The sequence below is a fragment of the Mus pahari genome, chromosome 6 (genome assembly GCF_900095145.1).
Source record: "Mus pahari chromosome 6, PAHARI_EIJ_v1.1, whole genome shotgun sequence".
NCBI classification, from domain to species: Eukaryota; Metazoa; Chordata; class Mammalia; order Rodentia; family Muridae; genus Mus; species Mus pahari.
This window is the reverse complement of record NC_034595.1, coordinates 10,668,199-10,686,102: the sequence shown is the minus strand read 5'-3', so window position 1 is coordinate 10,686,102 and position 17,904 is coordinate 10,668,199. Positions and strand designations below refer to the sequence as shown.

Sequence of the window (17,904 nt, the reverse complement as noted above, 5' to 3'; positions counted from 1 at the left end):
ATCAGCTGAAGAGAAGTGTGCTTCATGCCCAGCCCTGCCTTCACTGGCAGTGGACAGAAGGCTGGATTTGGTACTTAGCAACAGGAGCTTGCAATCATTTCATTGGCTAGAAACACTGGATTCTGGGTCTTGATTTCTTCCGTTACTAGGGATACTTCTGTGTGTTTGACTAAAGTGCTTTGAAGGTTCGATAAAAGGCTGTCTATTTGTAAAGAGCACTTCACAAACCACAGCAAAAAAGGCAGCTAAAAATCAGGTGCTACAATGCTTGAATTTATTGTAATGGGTGTTGCTTAGAAATAGCATTTTCAAAACTGTAGTGTTTTGAAGTCAACAATTTAGAATGTCTCTCCACTTTTGCTCAGAAAATATTGGCTTCTAAGACACCAACTATGTAAATCTTGAGGATAACAAGTATGGATTTGTTTTGTTTGGAAATGTAGAAATGGGCCATGTTCTGGGTACCATGAGTCACTTGCAAACGCTCACAGTATTAAAGCTGGTATCTCCCCGAGGCTCACTGCAGGTGTGGACCCCAGTGAAATCTATGGAGGGTTGGTGGTCCACTCATAAGATGACACATATATTTTTTTAAATATAAAAGTTATTATTTCCCACAGTTCTTGTAGAACTCTCTCCTCTGTTATTTGTTTCTGGAAATCAGGAGGCAGAGGTCCGAGATGAGACAAGGAAAGAAAGTATGTTGAAATGATAAGGGAGAGAAGAGTTACCTTGTCAGAACAATAACTAGAAGAAGCAGCAGGCTGGGGTGCTGCTAGTGGAGGCTTTTGGTCTGCCTCTATCTGAAGTGTAATCTCTGCTGACATAACCTGTTTTCTGCTCAGGTCCTAGGTCCCAGTTCCACTGCGAATAGCATCACAGCCTCTTACCAGCAGCAGAAGACTTGTGTCCCTGTTCTCGGTTAGTGTCTCTTCTCTCCTGATTATCTCAGTGTTGTGCAGGGCTGGGTGTTGGTGCTGAAGAGGTCAGCTATAGAAGGGACCCTCTCAATTCCAAGGCCACACTTAAGTGGCTCTATTACTTGTAGTGGTGGCTTGGAGGGAAGAATACACTATGGCTTTTTCTGTTTGTATTTTTCAAGACAGGGTCTTACTATGAAGCTCTGGCTAACCTGGAGCTCACTCTGTACACCAAGCTGACCTTGAATTCAGAGATCCATCTGCCTCCTCCCAAATGCAACTAAAGACATGTATCACTATGACCAGCATAATATGACCTCTGTTTAATTTTAAACTAACTCTGGAGAAGCCTGTGCCCAGTCTAGGACATGTCCTATCCTCTGTCTCCATCATTCCTCTCTCCGCTTTTCATAATGCCTGTGCTTCAGTATGAATTAAAATCTTTTCTTAAGAAAACTTTGCTTCAAAAAACATGCAGTGACAGTTGCATGCAGTGTTCATGCACACGTGCACATCATCACAACTGCAGCATGAGCCCTAACAGTCCATGCCTATGCATGTGCAAGATTTCTGAGTTGTGATTTGGGCTCTTTCAATCTTCAGAACATTTTTAGGAGATAGATATTTATATTACCTTACAACTGATGGTTGAATTTGAAAGCATATCTAAATATTATCAGTTCTTTACATTTCCTATTTATTTCTGCCTAAAATGTTTTGTTTTTTTTTTCTCCCCTTGTGGGAAATGGTTCTTAGTTACATGATGTACTAATACAAGTTAGAAACCATCAAGGCTTCATCTTGAAAGCTGTCTTGAAATTTGCATGCATGTATTTAGCACCTAAGCATTTGGACTTCAGGTCGACACTCCGCCATAGCCGCCTCTGTGCTCTGGAGAGCTAACTGCCTTTAAATTTTCTGCTACTGGGTTCCTTTGTGCTAGGCAGTGATCTGGAGTGCTTCTCATGTGAAGGCTCTGCTGCAGTAGCGTTTCGATGACATTTGGAGTGGGCCTTGCATGGTTCCCTAGCACCTCATGCTGTCCGTCTCGTCTGAGCATGCTTGTCTGCCCAGGAACTGTATGCTCATCCCCTTCCTCCTGAGACTTGGCAGGCCATCTTTGACATCTTTGACACATTTCCCATGTGAAGCAAAAAAAAAAAAAATCGTCTTAGACCTGAAGCCATTTTGCTGTTCTGTTCTGTTGTCTAGTCCCTGTGCCCATTCTTGCTGCTGACCTGGTTATGACCTTCAGGATAGCGTCAGTTTCTCCTTTCCCTAAGTTTTCTAATGGCTTACCAGCATCAAAGAGCACGTCTGATTCTCTCTGTAGAGAGTGTAACCTTTGAGGGGTCCTTGTCTAAGTTTATAATGTCAGTGTCCCATGGTTCCAAGACTGGGTGAGAGTTAATTTCATTTCTTGTCACGGACAGAGTAAACCTATCATGACACCAAGAGCATGTTAGTAGGAGCAGCTTACTGCTATGGCGGCAGGATTGTAACATGGCACCCAACAGGAACCAGAGAGGTCAGGTTCAAACCATAAACCCCACTTACCTCAGCTCCTGTGCCTGCTAGCTGTGCCCCATGGCCAAAAGGCCCTATAGCCTCCCAAAACACTGCTACCAGCTTGGGGTCGACTGTTTAAATAAGTTATGTGTGTGGATGATAGTGTATCTTACCAAATCCTAACAGGTAGAAAAAGAGAAAGTCTTGTCATTCGGAAGTAGTTACCAAAAACTACTCTCAAAATTAGTCCCAAATATCCCCTAGCCCTTCCCGTGCTAACACTGGTATGAATATGCTCACGGAGACATCAGCAGCCCTGCAGGCCATTCTCTGTGCTTGGTTTATGCTTGGTGCTATACAGCTACACAGATTGGTTGTAAGCCCTGCAGAAATGCAGGATTCCTGGCCACAGCTTGAAGTGATGTTGGGAAAGAGCTAGACTCAGAGCTGGATGTTACAGTCTTGGGTGCTTCTGCAGGGATCTGACTGCTCACGCCTCACTAAAGAATCCTCAAAGTATTTTTATTAAAATGAAACTTTTTGTCCCATGAAATTAAACATGAAAATGTAAAACACATCCCCTTTTTGCTGTCAGCCAGCCAGGTTGTCACTCTCCTGACCACATTTGACACGCTCTATTTATTGTTGGTTAAGTCTAGAATCAAATACAATTATGTTGTGATTTTAAAAGACAATAGATTATTTTATAACTTTACTTTTTTTAAAGATAAAATCTTATTCAGGCTTTAGCTGCCATGAAATTATGGACCTTGTTTATCTCTGTTTCGGTACTGATATTTTTATATAATCAAAACTTCTGGTGGCCTTATGTACATAGCTTCACTTGGTTGGTTGTTGTTGGTGGTAGTGGTGGTGGTATTTTTTCATTTCTGGTAAATGGCTGGGTGGATGATAAATAGGGGTAATTATAAACTGTTATGGTCAGTAGAAGAGTCTGGATTACAAAGTATATTGAAGAAAACTCAAATTTGATCCTGGCATGGTCACACAGGCCTGTCATCTCAGCTCTCTGAAGGAGAAGCAGAAAGATCACATGTAAGACCTGGGCTACAGAATAGCAAAATCCTTCCCACAAAAAAAAAAAAAAAAAAAAGAAAGAAAGAAAAGGAGTTAAAATCTGGCAATTCTTAATAAATTTATGTGCACGTATAAGCATGTATTTGTGGAAAATGAAAAATTATGTTTTAAAATTTCTCTTGGATTATTCTTACATTGTTAAATATGTAAAAATCATTTAATAATATATATATATATATATATATATATATATATGCAAACATACTACTAGAAATTTAATTATGACAAATAGTAATAAGAAAAACATTCTTATATATACTTTTTTTTTCATGCCTGTGCTTCCTATATATGATTCTTAGTTATATAGGAGACTCCTAAAAGTCTAAAGGAAGAAATACCTAAGTTTGCAGTTGTAATGACAGAGTCCTCACCTGAAGCTACTTCCTGCTTTACTCTTTAATAGTCACAGCCTTGCTGGCCATCCTGCTCAGGTCTACCACATGTTGTCATTGCTCGATGCTCTTACCACTGCCACATCTTATTTTATCTTTAAAACAAACAAAAAAAAAATCACACATTGTAAAATGTAGCTCTTAGATGTATAATTTAACAATTAAACCATACAGTGCAGGGCTGGAGAGATGAGTTGGTGATTAATAATAGCACTCATTGCTCTTGTAGAGGACAAGGGTTGATCCACCCATCGTTGGCTCACAGCCATCCAAAACAGTTCCCTGGGATTCAGTACCGTCTCTGGCCTCCAAGAGTACTGTGTGGATGGTACTGATACATATACACAGAGAAAACACTCACATACATAAAACACATCTAAGATTTAAAAAATAAACCAGAACAATGAACACTAGCCTTCCCTATTGAACCTTCTTGTGCTCTGAATCACCTAGTGAGCATGCCTGAGGCCTGATGCTCTCCCTCTCTTCTCAGGGCAGGGCCTCCAGGCTGCGCTTGCTCTAACCCCCCCTACCCCCCCCCCCCAACACACACACACATTACAGGGTGGCGGGCCCATTATCACTTGCCTTCCATTCTTGCTTCCAGATGCTGGGGTTTATATGCCACCGAAGATGGACCCGAGAAGCCAGTGGAAGCTGAGCCTGCTGGAATGACTGCCCTGTTAGGAAGGCATTGCTGGGAAGGCCATTTGTCCACTCAGTCCTCTTCATGCTTCTAGCTGTGGAGAACTGGAATGTGGGAGAGTCTGCCTTTGAACAGCCTCAGCTAGCACTAGGCAGTCCCCACTTTCTTTTTGGGTATCTTAGGTACTGTATCAGAACTTCGTTTTAGCCATCATATTGCAGTCTTTTTAAAAATTTCTGTTTAGCTGGCTGTAGTGGGACATGCCTATAATCCCAGCAGCCCAGGAAGCTGGGGCAGAAAGACTGATGCAAGTCAAGACCAGCGTGGCCTTACCTCAAAACAACCCATCCTGCTTGCTGTTCTTGTACTTAGTACTGTTTGAATGCATGGTTGTTAGGCAAATCATGAACTGGAGTCTCATTCCCAGACCCAGGCGTAGTTTCTGTTGCAACCTTAGACAACTCATCATTGATTTGATCCTCAGTTCCTGTTGTTCATAGGGAATGATGTTTTATGGTTTCTACCTCAAAAAGTGAAGACAAGTGGAACCATATTTCTAAGTTGTTCTGTGTTGTTAACATAGTATATGGTATGTATGTAGGCAGTTCTGCCAGCTTTTAGTAAGATGTGATTGCATAGCTGGCATCTGTTCATTAACTCAAAGCAGAATAAAAAGCTAACTGTTTGGGGACTGGAGAATTGACTCAGTGGTAAAGAGCAGTTGTTGCGGGTTGGCGAGATGGCTCAGTGGGTAAGAGCACCCGACTGCTCTTCCGAAGGTCCGGAGTTCAAATCCCAGCAACCACACATGGTGGCTCACAACCACCCGTAACAAGATCTGACTCCCTCTTCTGGAGTGTCTGAAGACAGCTACAGTGTACTTACATATAACAAATAAATCTTTAAAAAAAAAAAAAGAGTTGCCTTGGTCATGGTGTCTGTTTACAGGAGTAAAACCCTAAACTAAAACAGAAATTCATCCATTCTTTTGGGGCTGGTGAGATGGCTCAGTGGGTAAGAGCACCTGACTGCTCTTCCAAAGGTCCTGAGTTCAAATTCCAGCAACCACATGGTGGCTTATAGCCATCTGTAACAAGATCTGACTCCCTCTTCTGGAGTGTCTGAAGACAGTTACAGTGTACTTACATGTAATTAATAAATAAATAAATAAAACATAAAAAAAAAAAAAAAAACAGTTGTTGCTTTTGCAATGGACCTGGGATTCCTAGCACCCACATAGCAGCGCACAATGGTCTGTTTTCTCCAGTTCTAGAAGATCCTAATGTCCTCTTCTGATCTCACTGAGCACCGGGCAAGCATGTGGTACACAAACATGTGGCAGGCAAAATACTCATACACACAAAATAATCTTTAAGGAAAAGTTTTAAATTAAATATGTTATCCTACCATGTTATGTGCTATTGGCTTTAATTGTACTAGACCTCCTCTAGCTGGCACTGTTCCAGGGACTATATGTTCTGCCTCAATATGTTCTGCTAGAGAGTTATCAAGAGTAGGGTGGACTTCAGTGATGGGTAGACAGCAGGCATGTGTGGAGCAGGGTTGGAGGTTACTCTTCGTTCCCCAGACACTGCCTCCTTTGACTAACGCATTTTGTCTGCATGTGTCCAGGCAGACTCACTTAGCTTTTTGTATGGCATCAGATGCGGAGATGCAGAGTTTGGAGTTTACCTAGCTGGTTCAGTCTCTCAGTAACTGTGCTTCCTCCTCAATTTTGGAACTGTATACACTATGCTATTATATGTTGGAAGTATGTGATTTGCTTTTTGGTTTTGATTTTACAGAAGATTAAAAATAAGAGATTGCATAAATCTTAGAAGAAACTTTGGACTTTTAAACACTGTTGAGAGAGTGTTAGTCTATGGGAACTTATGAAGTAGGACTAAATGCATTTTGCATTATGTATGGCTGCAAGCCTGTGGGGGCCAGGAGTGGAATATAGTGGTTTGAATAGGAATGGCCCCCATAGACTCATGTGTTTGAACCCTTGGCCCATGGGCAGTGGCACTGTTAAGCGTGGTCTTGTTGGTGTAGATGTCCTTGTTGGAGGAAGCCTGTCTCTGTGGAGGTGTACTTTGAGGTCTTCCGTGTTCAGGCTATACCCAGTGTAGCACAGAGTCTCTGCTGCTAACTTCTGATCAAGATAATAGAACTCTTGCCTTGTACAGCACTGTGTCTGCCTGCTAGGACAATAATGGACTAAACCTCTGAGACTATAACCAGTCCCAGTGAAATGTTCCTTCGAGGTAGTTGCTGTGGTCTTGGTGTCTCTTCACAGCAGTGAAACCCTAAGACATGAACTGACCTGGCTCCATCTTTACTCTTTTGATGCTGAAGTCCCAAAACTCAGCAGACATCTTGATGTAAAGATGAGGGTTTGGGTTCTGAATCCATATATTTTAGAGTCCTTGAACAGAGGAACAGCACTTCTCCAAGCCTGTGTGTTCCTTGCTGCCAGTAAGCCCTTTTCTGTGTTATTGGCATTTTGAGTGTTATCATCTGCAATGCCTGGAATGGCACTGTAGGTATGTTATTTACAATTTCCCTGGCTCTGCTCACTAGATAGTAGTACATATTTCCATCCCTGTTGTAACAAACGTGTCATGTTACCCTCAGTTAGCTGTTAAGCTTATTTGATGCCAGAAATACTAAACTGCTGTGTCTGTGTGTAAAGACTGTCTTTTCTGCTGGGACAGCTGGATCCAGTGAGGGGATTGAGTGCTCTGAGAGTACTGTTGTATCAGCTTTCAGTTGTATCAGTTTTTATAAGTGCTTAGGCCTGGAGACTCCTTTAGAAAACTCTTCTTGTCCCTCCCTCATCAAGATCCTTCACCCTCTGGGGCTCATTTACTTAGGCTCATCAACATTTCTATCTGAAGATAGAAATGATTTATGACTTTTCCATTTTAATGTTTAAAATACATTTTCTAAGAATGTATATGGTTTACCAATGCTGTGTAAAGGTGTTGAGAGATGGAGCTCTAATCAACCTGAACTTGCCCCTAGTGAGTGCTCATGTAGTGTTGTCAGTAGGGTAGTCCAGGAAGAAACTGAGATAAGATGTATGGACGCTCCCAACTCTTCTCTGATCTAACTCTCCTGGGTAAGGCTTGGTCATCTTGTCAAACCATGGGACCCTCGGATGTCTTTCCATTGCTCTTCATCTTCACCTCCCTGCTTTAACTCTCTGATGTCACATAGATATGCTAACCCTCCTGGTCTTGGTCCAAGCTCTGACATGCTAGGCACCTAGGCAGACATGGAGTTGAGTGAATGGCTCTCGGAGATGCTTAGTGTGTGATTGTGACTAAGATCCCTCAGCAAGACTTGAAGGCTCGTGTTTAAGAGCTAAACATCACAGTTGGAGCTATTGGAATCACTTTTTTTTTTTTTTTTTTTTCGAGATGGTTTCTCTGTATAGCCCTGGCTGTCCTGGAACTCACTCTGTAGACCAGGCTGGCCTCGGACTCAGAAATCCGCCTGCCTCTGCCTCCCGAGTGCTGGGATTAAAGGCGTGCGCCACCATGCCCAGCTGGGATCACTTTTGGGGGGACAGATCTTGAAGCATGTATCATTGGTAAGAGAAAGCCACTGGTCAATACAGGGAAACTGATTGGGGTGGCTGGGGTCTCCAGTCAACCACTGGGGTTGTCAACAGCAGCAGCTGCTGCTTCAGCCCGCATCTTGGAGACATTTATACACCTGAACAGACTCGAGTATCAGATTCCTCCGAGCCATTGGGCAGCAATTGATCAGAGGGAGTCCTGGGACCATGGGATGTCTCAGGTTCTGCACTGTCTAGATGTCCTTTGACCACTGTACCCTTCCCTGCTCTAAGGGGCTCTGAAAACCCCAATGTCTTAAGGTCTGGTCTCAGGGGATCTCACTGGGACCTCCAGAAATGTGAGGTAACCACCAGACAAGATCACTTGGGCATGGATTCAAGCCAGAAAGTCTTTATTAACTGGCAACTAAACTGGGTGTTCAGGACCTGAGTGCAGTCCCAAGTTCTCAGAGTGAGCTTTTAAACAAAAATCGCATCCTGTGTTGACACCTCAATTAGTAAGAACACTCAGCTGAGAGACTGCTGTTTTATGGGAGAATAAACTCGTTTAGCATTCTGTAGAGAACTATGGATGGGGAGCCTCTTTATCCTTTAACATCATTTACTCTTCATTTGTTTTGATCACATTTTTCCTTACATATATTTTAACAAAAATTCCTCCAGTGGGAAGCACAAAGGGCAGAATAATTCTAGAGCTCCCATGAGAAACTTTCTGAGCCGTTAGCATAGTGCATGTGATTCTCTCCTACACCCCTTCCACGCCCAGGCTTTTGTGCTTTTTAAAGTGATGCAAACATCCATGTGGCTCTTACTATGTCAGGAAATAGACACTCTGAAGGGAAGGGGACAGACACAAGGGGTTTTTAATGCTACAGAAATGAACATGCCAACTCAACACCACGTGAAGAAGGTTCAGCCCTCACACAGGAAAGCTGGCATTGCCACCACAGTGAGCATGCTTTGTCTGCTCAAAAGCACCTTCTGTAGAGGAAGAAAGGCCCATGTTCCTGGTACTCCAGGCGATGGACCCACAGCGGTTGAAAGCCCTGGAGTGAGGCTAGGATGGACCCACCAGTCCAGACTGCAGTGTCTCTCTCAGGCAGCACGTTGACCTGGGGGGTGTCGTTGGGGCACATGCTGCTCAGTTCCTTCTGCAGACGGTTAGGGAACCCCCTGAGCATTGTGCTGCCCCCACAGAGCAGGATGTTCCCCATGAGGTCACGTTTCAGTGCAATGTCACATTTGTTAAGGCAGGACACTGTCTGGGTGTGGAGGCCCAGCTGCATGGACTTGATTAGAGATGGCTTGAAGAACATCTCCGAGCAGAGGAACCTCTCCTGACCCAGACGGATCTCTTTCCCATCGGGCAGGGTATAATGGATCTCATGTTCAGGGGCTGGGATTTTCTTCTCTTCAATGGGGTCCAGGGCCACAAAGCAGCACCTCGTCTTGATGTCCTCCACAATACCGAGATGGTCCTCAGAGAAGTGTTTTCCAGAGTTGTTCATCAGGTTCATCAGGTAGGTCGTTAGGTCAGATCCTGCATAGTCTAGCCTCCCTGTGATGCTGGGCAAAGGATAACCCTCATAGATGGGGACCACATAGGACACACCATGTCCAACCTCCACCACCAGGCCAGAGGTGCGTCCGTAGGAGTACATGGACAGGCGGGACTGGTAGGCAATGTGCATTGCAGGCGTGTTGAATGTCTCAAACAGCATCTCGGCATACTTCTCTCTGTTGGTATGAGGACTCAGGGGTGGGTCTGAAACCAGGACTGCATGATCCTCTGGGGCGATCTTCATCTCCTGCCGGAAGAGGTATTCCCAGATGTCCTGTACTGTGTCCCAGTCCACAATGATGCCATGACGCAGGGGGTTGACCAGCTTGAGATGTATATCTGGGTTAAAGAGCTCGTGCCCCACAAAGGTCTCTTTGCGATTATCCCCAGTCTTAGCCGTCTCCATGTAGGGCTTGCCCACTGTTGTTGAGATCTTATGAGTGGGCTTTGGCAGGCCAGCAAAGCCACATTTACAGAAGCCAGTGCCCAGGTCCACAACCACTGCTTTGGTTACCTCTAGTCTTGGCCTATCCTTGGACATAGTTGACTTAATGGGGTCTTCTGTCTCAGCATTGTCCCGACGGACCCATACCGCCCTTTTCGCTGGACCATCTTTTAGGGAGGCGGTTTGGAGGACCTGTGTCTGCATGGAGGCCTGGTCACTAGCTTTCTTGGCAGGTCTGTCCCCTATGTTTGCTGTCTGTGGAGCCCACACACCATCCAGAGACATACCGCTCTCAGAAAGCTCTCGATCCTGCTGGCTACAAGGCCTGAAAGACTTAAATCAGAGGATAGCTTGAGAATCTGTCCAACAGTGACATCACTGATTGTGACATAATTCAGCAACCAGAGGCTTTCTAGACACTGGAGACTAGTGTTAGGGTATGTTGGAGATACTATCTTTCAAGTCCCACCCCAGTTTTGTAGTAAAGATTGATATATTCACTCAGTTAATTGTTAGGTGCCTCTGACATGCAAGGCAGCCAGGAATACCACAGTGAAAAAGCAACAGAACCCCACCCTTATCTGGTTTACATTCTAGTTAGTGTGCACCAGGAGGTGGGGATATAGAGGGGGAAGGGGGGAACACAACATATTTATTTGTTGGACAAAAAAATAGAATTTAGAAAAGCTTTTAGAGACAAATCAGAGAAGGGGGCAGGGATTGGCCAGGCTGATGTGATGTACATAGGCTAGCCTCCCTGAGCTGGCAGTAGTTGTGTAAAGAGCTGAAGGAGGTGACCAAGTGACATGTGTGCTAGGGATGTAGATGCAGAGGACTAAGTCACGTGGCTGGTGAGTTAGTGCAGGGGCTAGCAGGACACAGCCAGCTCCAGCCCGTGCTAGTGTCTAACTGATTGGAGCAGCGGTGCTCCTTCCCTTAAGGATTTTGAGCCTGAGAAAGAGTTAAATCAACATCACAAAGACTGGCCCAAAAGCTGAGTGAAAATAAATGTGACTGGTCTCTGAGAGAACATGTTTGCTGACCCCCAACTGAGAGAAGCTGCAAGAAGACCAGTGCGATCAGGGGAAAGAACATGGAAGTTTAGATGGGGTGGGTGGAGAAGTCAGTCTGGTGGGGAGAATAAACAGGCCCCATCAGGCTGTGGACTCTTGTTAGGACTTCACTCTAGGGTAGGGTTAGAAAGCACTAGAGAAATTAGAACATGTTGACACTATCTGAGGTGTTTTGCTTGTTTGTTTGTTTTGTTTTGTTTTTGTTTTTTTTACCAAGGTCTACTATTGCAGTAACTGGCAAGCCCTGCCGCCTCACTGGGCACTAAGGTGATGAGAACATACATCCTTGAGAAGAGTTATTTTTGAACAGAGGCTTGCACCTTCATTAGGATCATAGAGTGTGCATTGAAGTCAGACCCTGCTAAGTCCTACCATTGGGAATACTAAGGCTCAGATGACATCCAGAAGGAGTAGACAGCCTCAACATGTGCTGCACACACGTGTTGACACACCTAACATTCATGTCTGAGGCTGCTTTACCATCTAACTCCAGCGGGACCCACCACACTTAGTGCAGAGGTCTTTAGACCTGGTTAATTGGTGTTGGATGAACTTCAGTTAAAGAATTATCACTCTTTGAACCTCTACACTAAGTGCAGAACACAGAATCTAACCTTATGTCTCATCTTAGACCTTACCCTGAGCTCTGCGCTAGATGCCAGACAGACACTATGGTGTGGCGGCAGATCCCCATGGCCTTAGATGTGGGATGAAAAGGCAAAAGGCTGCTAGTGTTATCATGGAATGCCTTGGTCTTGTGGAATTAAAGAGGGGACAGCACAGGCTCTGAAGTTTGTGACTAAAATGGAAGCAGCCTTCAAGGACATTAGGAGACTTGGTTACTCGGTAATGGATGAGCTTCAGTTAGTTATCACTCTTTAAAAATTGTTTGCTCTTAACTTTATATGGGCCAAGTAGTGGGAGTGGGTGGGTAGGGGAGCAGGGGCGGGGGGGGGGNATAGGGAACTTTTGGGATAGCGTTTGAAATGTAAATAAAGAAAATAATAATAATAAAAAAAATTGCTCTTGAATTCTCAACCTTTTAAAGGCTCTGCCCAGCCCCGAGATTCTGCAAAAATAACATACCAAAAGTACCTAGTGCTCTATGTGATTTTTCAATAGTGACTCAAATTTATCAATGCCAAGGAGCAGAGGTGGAAATAAAAGAATTATCACTGAGTGGTCAGGTATGGACATGTGAGAGGGAACGGAAAGAAAGAACCGAGGCCCGGTGTGTTTGGATTCTAAAGCTGCTGGTCCTTAGCCCTGCCCCAGAGCAAACTGTTAAAGTCACCAATGTGTGTGGAGGGCAAGAAGAGCAAGCCCCCCCTCCAACCCCCATGTAAATGGACCATTCCTGGTGACATCATAACCCAAGTGGTTGCCAAGGCACTGCTGGAGCTGGGATCTCATTTCTCCCCAGGAGCTCTAGGGTGTGGATGTAGGAAGGTGAGGAAGGGAGGCAGATGGCGACAAAGAACAGCCCTAGCCCTAGCCCTAAGCCCATGGGCACAGCCCAGGGCGACCCTGGAGAGGCAGGAACACTGCCAGCACCCGAGGCTGCTGGCATCCGGGACACAGGTTCCACTCAACTGAAGACAAAACCCAAGAAAATACGGAAGATCAAGGCGCTGGTCATTGACCTGGGCTCCCAGTACTGTAAGTGCGGCTATGCAGGAGAGCGGAGGCCCACCTATTTCATCTCCTCTACCGTGGGCAAGCGCAGCGCTGAGATGGCTGCGGATGCTGGAGACAACTTCAAGGAGACATACGTAGGCCATGAGCTGCTCAACATGGAGGCATCTCTGAAGTTGGTTAACCCACTGAAGCACGGAGTTGTGGTGGACTGGGATTGTATCCAGAACATCTGGGAGTACATCTTCCACACCGCTATGAAGATCATGCCCGAAGAGCATGCGGTGCTGGTGTCCGACCCTCCTCTCAGCCCCACCAGCAACCGGGAGAAGTACGCTGAGCTCCTGTTCGAGACCTTCGGCATCCCTGCCATGCATGTGACCTCCCAGGCGCTGCTGTCCATCTACTCATATGGCAAGACCTCCGGGTTGGTGGTGGAGAGCGGACATGGCGTGTCGCATGTGGTGCCCATCTCTGAAGGGGACCTGCTGCCGGGCCTGCCCAGCCGTGTAGACTATGCGGGCTGCGACCTCACCAACTACCTCATGCAGCTACTCAATGAGGCAGGCCACAAGTTTTCAGACGACCACCTGCACATCATAGAACATATCAAGAAGAAGTGCTGCTATGCCGCGCTGCTGCCGGAGGAGGAGATGAGCCTGGGCCTCGAGGAGCTGCATGTCGACTACGAGCTCCCGGATGGGAAGATCATCACCATCGGCCAGGAGCGCTTCCGCTGCTCTGAGATGCTCTTCAAGCCCTCCCTGGTGGGCTGCAGTCAGCCTGGCCTCCCCGAGCTCACCGCGACCTGCCTGACCCGTTGCCAGGGCACTGGCTTCAAGGAGGAGATGGCTGCTAACGTGCTGCTGTGCGGTGGCTGCACCATGCTGGATGGCTTCCCCGAGCGTTTCCAGAGGGAGCTGAGTCTCCTCTGCCCCGGAGACAGCCCCACGGTGGCCGCTGCTTCCGAGAGGAAGACATCAGTGTGGACCGGTGGCTCCATCCTGGCCTCATTGCAAGCCTTCCAGCAGCTTTGGGTCAGCAAAGAAGAGTTTGAGGAGCGGGGCTGCGCAGCCATCTACAGCAAGTGCTAAGGGGCGGGCCCCACAGGCAAGAGCTGAAGAGCAGAGGCCCCTCCTGGGGCCTCTCAATACCTTTACAAAATTTCGCATAAAAGTTTAACCTGTGACGGTCATGTCTGGTCTGGAGTTCTTGGTCGAATCTGATAGCAGGGTGGGGAGAAGTTGAGTTTAGAAATGATAACCCTCTCCTTAGCCTGATGAATATGACTCAGTCTAGTCACCAGATGCGAGACATACCTTCTCCTGGGAGGCAAGGTGAATGCAGGAACTGCTGCGGCAGTGTTTCCAGACAGGAAGGCAGCTGGAAGTGGGGGTGCCCCAGTCAAACCAGTGTGAGCTACTCCCAGATCCTTCAGGTCTCTAAGCCAGTACATCCCACCTCCTGTGCCAGGTCCAGTTGCATGTCTGTCTGTCCTCCATCTGTCCTTCACACTGGCCTTCCTCTGGAGCGATGGTGCCCAGAGGGACCAAGTTTAGGGAGACCTCTTATTGAAATATTAAAAGCAACACCCCGATTTTCCCTTCACAAAAGAACAACTACATTAGAATTTTGTTCAGAGTTTTAGAGAATGTCTTATACACAGATACAAAGACCAATGGGCATCCACCATCACCGCCTTGTTTACGCCCTTCTGATCGGTCCCTGGGGTTAGACCCGGAGAATCTTGAGGGCAGGAATTTTACCTCCCAGATGCTCTTCAAGCCTGTATCCCAGGGTGTGCCTTTTCCCAGAACCCAGGGGAACAAACTCCTTATTCCAAGATGTGAGTGAGATAAATGCTACAGTATCTCCCTTCACATTACAGATAAGCAAGGAGGCTTGAAGATGCCTCACTTCACCATCTTGTCTCACTTCACCGGCCTAGTAAACCAGAGTCGCCTGTCGTTTGTGTCCAAAATGCCCCCTTGATTTTCTACCTTTTGGCAAATTACCAATCCCTCTCTTTTTAAAGTATATAAAATATTCCTTTCACGTGAGAGAAAATGGACTGAAACTTCATAGTCAACTTTAGGCTTTAAAATGAAAGCCAATAGTTTAGCAAAGGAGAATCTTGTCTTACCTGAGGTTTCCAGAACCATGAGAGACACAAAATGTTTAAGTCCTACCTCTTGGACATGGCACCTTCAGTGCCTGTCCAGGCTGCCTGCTCTCTCCTCTCTAAATAGTACCAGCTATGCACCAAGTGTTATTTGTATACTTTTTAAATTTTTGGTCAGTTTTAGCTTATTTTTATTTTTATTTTTGTTTAAACTGTCCCACTATGTAGCACTGGATGGTTTGGAGCTCACTACGTAGACCCAGGCTAGCTTTGAATTCACAAAAGATCCACCTGCCTCTACCTCTCAAGTACTGGGATTAATGGTGAGACCACCACGTTCAACTTGTCCAGAGTGTTTTAAGAAATCAACTTGAGGGCTGGAGAGATGGCTCAGCTGTTAAGAACACTGACTGCTCTTCCAGAGGTCTTGGGTTCAGTTTCCAGCACATTTTCTGGTGTATCTGAAGTCAGCAACAGTGTACTTATATAAATAAAATAAATCTTAGAAAGATCAACTTGATTTTGATATAAGTCACTAAGGGTTTTCTGTTTGCAGATTGGAGTGATGGCTCAATGGTTAGCAACAGGTACTGCTCTCACGGTGGTCCTGAGTTTGGTTCCTAATAACAACTCTGTTGGGCGATTCACAACCACCTGTAACTAGAGCCCCAAAGAGATACAATACCTCTGGTGAGCAACTGCTCCTGCGCACACATATGCCCCACACACATACATCAATTTTTAAATCTCTATTTAAAAAAGTTTTCTTTTTTTTTCTTTTTCTTTTTTTTTTTTGGTTTTTCGAGACAGAGTTTCTCTGTATAGCCCTGGCTGTCCTGGAACTCACTTTGTAGACCAGGCTGGCCTCTGAACTCAGAAATCTGCCTGCCTCTGNCTCCGGAGGGCTGGGATTAAAGGTGTGCACCACCACACCCAGCTTTAAAAAGTTTCCTGTTTGACTGTTACATTTTTCTGGCCAACCAGTGGGAAGTTAAGGTAAAGATGTGACCCATTCATTTGGTATGTATGCTGGGGTTGCTTTTAATAGCTGCTAAGAGTTGATAAATATTCAGGAGTAACTTGAAATTGCCATGCCGGGACTATTTACACCTATGGAGCAAATCTGTCTCCTCAGCTTGCTTAAATCGAGAGATCTTCCCCTGTGAAGGAAATTCCAAAAAACAAAACAAAACAAAACAAAACAAAAAGCCCAAAAAACCAAAAAAACCAAAAAAACCAAAAAAACCCAAAAAAACCAAAAAAACCAAAAAAAAAAAAAAATACAACCCTCCCCCCCCCCAAACCCAAAAACAACAAAACAAAACAAAACAACCACCACCAACAGAACCAAACCTGAATGGTCCTCCTTTCTGGTGGCTCAAAAGACCTGGGAAAGAAACAAGGAAGCCATATTTGAAAAGTTCTCCACGCAGATCTAATAGACGCTCTATTAAGTTGTTCAGAAGAAGGCATGGCACATACTGTCCATATTTCAAGCAAACCAGAAGTTTATTTGACTCTAGTGGGACAATGTCAATGTTTGCGGATGTGCCAACATGTGCTGTTTAGTTTTATGTCAACTTGACACAAGCTAAAGTTATCTAAGAAGACCCCTGTTAAGAAAATGCCTCCTTAGGACTGGGCTTGTAGGCACGCCAGCATTTTCTTACTTAATGATTGGTGTGAGTTGGGCACAGCTCTCTTATATGTGGTGCCAACCATGGGCTGGTGGGCCTGAGTTTAGTAAGAGAGTAGAGTGAGAAAGAAAGTGGGAGAAGCAAGGCAGTAAGCAGCACCCCTCTGTGGCCTTGCATTGGCTCCTGCTTCTAGGTTCCTTCCTTGAGTTCCTGTCCTGACTGATGAACAGTGATGTGGAAGTGTACGTATAGTAAGCTTTCCTCCCTGAGTTGCTTCAGTCATGGTGTTTGGTCACAGTGACAGTAACCTCAATTAGGACAGAGGTCTTTACCAGGATAGTAGGGTATTAACCATCACAGACATCGTATTGTTTTGGGAAGGACTGTGGAAGGATTTTGGAACTTTGGTCAGGAGAAGCCATTGAGTGTTCAAAGCTTAGTGAGCTGTTCTGTGGGATCTTGCAAGAAAGGAGTGTTGAGAGACATGCAGATGGTGGGGGTCTGCCTTGTGAAGTTTCCGAGGAAAGTTTAAAGACTCTATGGAGCCATTCACTATTTTGAACTAAGATTCTGTGGTTCTGGTGAGCTGCGGGCTAAAGAATCAGCGGCAACGAACAAGATAACAGAACTGCTAACATGAAAGCTTTGATTTGCTGGGATACTTGAGTTGTACATAGTAGCAAACATTGATATTGAGAGAGTGATGTGATATCAGGAGAGAACATAATGGGCATTTTTGAATTTGAACCATAACCAGGAGTATAATAGATTCTAATAAGTTCTGAGAGTCCTTGGGATGAATGATTGCTTAGGGAGTTCCTGGGACTTAGTGTAAGATGTGACAATATTGTGGTTAGGGACAACTCCAAAGGCCTTTGTAGTTGGTCAAAGCTTCCCTTAGGTGTCAGTAAACTGCACTAAGCACAACAAGCCGAATCAGGTAAATAAAGATAAATAAAACAAGATGTCAGGGATGACTGACAGGGGTTCTTAAGCAATCATGGTGAAAGTATTTAATAAGCTACTGTAAGTTACCATCAAATGCAGAAAGTTGGCAGAAAGATGGGCTATAAACGTGCAGGGCTATCATTTATATGATTTTATATTTTTAATATTTGTGTGTGTGTGTGTGTGTGTTCATGTACCAAGGGGGCCCTGGGGAGAGGACCCTCTTGGTAAAGTGTTTGCTGCACAGGCATGAGGGGATGGGGTCAGATCCCCAGCACCATGTGGGAAAGAGGGAATGGGGTCAGATCCCCAGCACCATGTGGGAAAGAGGG

General features: G+C 45.3%; 3 protein-coding genes across 3 annotated transcripts in view; 2 read left to right on the top strand and 1 right to left on the bottom strand.

The window, feature by feature from the left end:
* Elp1 (elongator complex protein 1) overlaps positions 1-5,261 on the top strand; it is a 52,141-nt gene extending 46,880 nt beyond the window's left edge. The window contains exons 36-37 of the mRNA XM_021199744.1: positions 846-921; positions 4,527-5,261. Of these exons, the coding sequence (XP_021055403.1) occupies positions 846-921; positions 4,527-4,594 (144 nt within the window). The 3' untranslated portion in view covers positions 4,595-5,261. The remainder of the gene's footprint in view (positions 1-845; positions 922-4,526) is intronic.
* A 3,737-nt stretch (positions 5,262-8,998) lies between these two features.
* Actl7a (actin like 7A) lies at positions 8,999-10,498 on the bottom strand. Its single transcript, XM_021201068.1, has one exon. The coding sequence runs from the start codon at positions 10,440-10,442 to the stop codon at positions 9,120-9,122; it is 1,323 nt and encodes a 440-aa protein (XP_021056727.1). The 5' UTR covers positions 10,443-10,498; the 3' UTR covers positions 8,999-9,119.
* A 2,137-nt stretch (positions 10,499-12,635) lies between these two features.
* On the top strand, positions 12,636-14,052 carry Actl7b (actin like 7B). The gene has a single exon (XM_021201050.1). It carries the CDS (start codon positions 12,697-12,699, stop codon positions 13,957-13,959), a length of 1,263 nt encoding a protein of 420 aa, XP_021056709.1. The 5' UTR covers positions 12,636-12,696; the 3' UTR covers positions 13,960-14,052.
* The last annotated feature ends 3,852 nt before the right edge of the window (positions 14,053-17,904 follow it).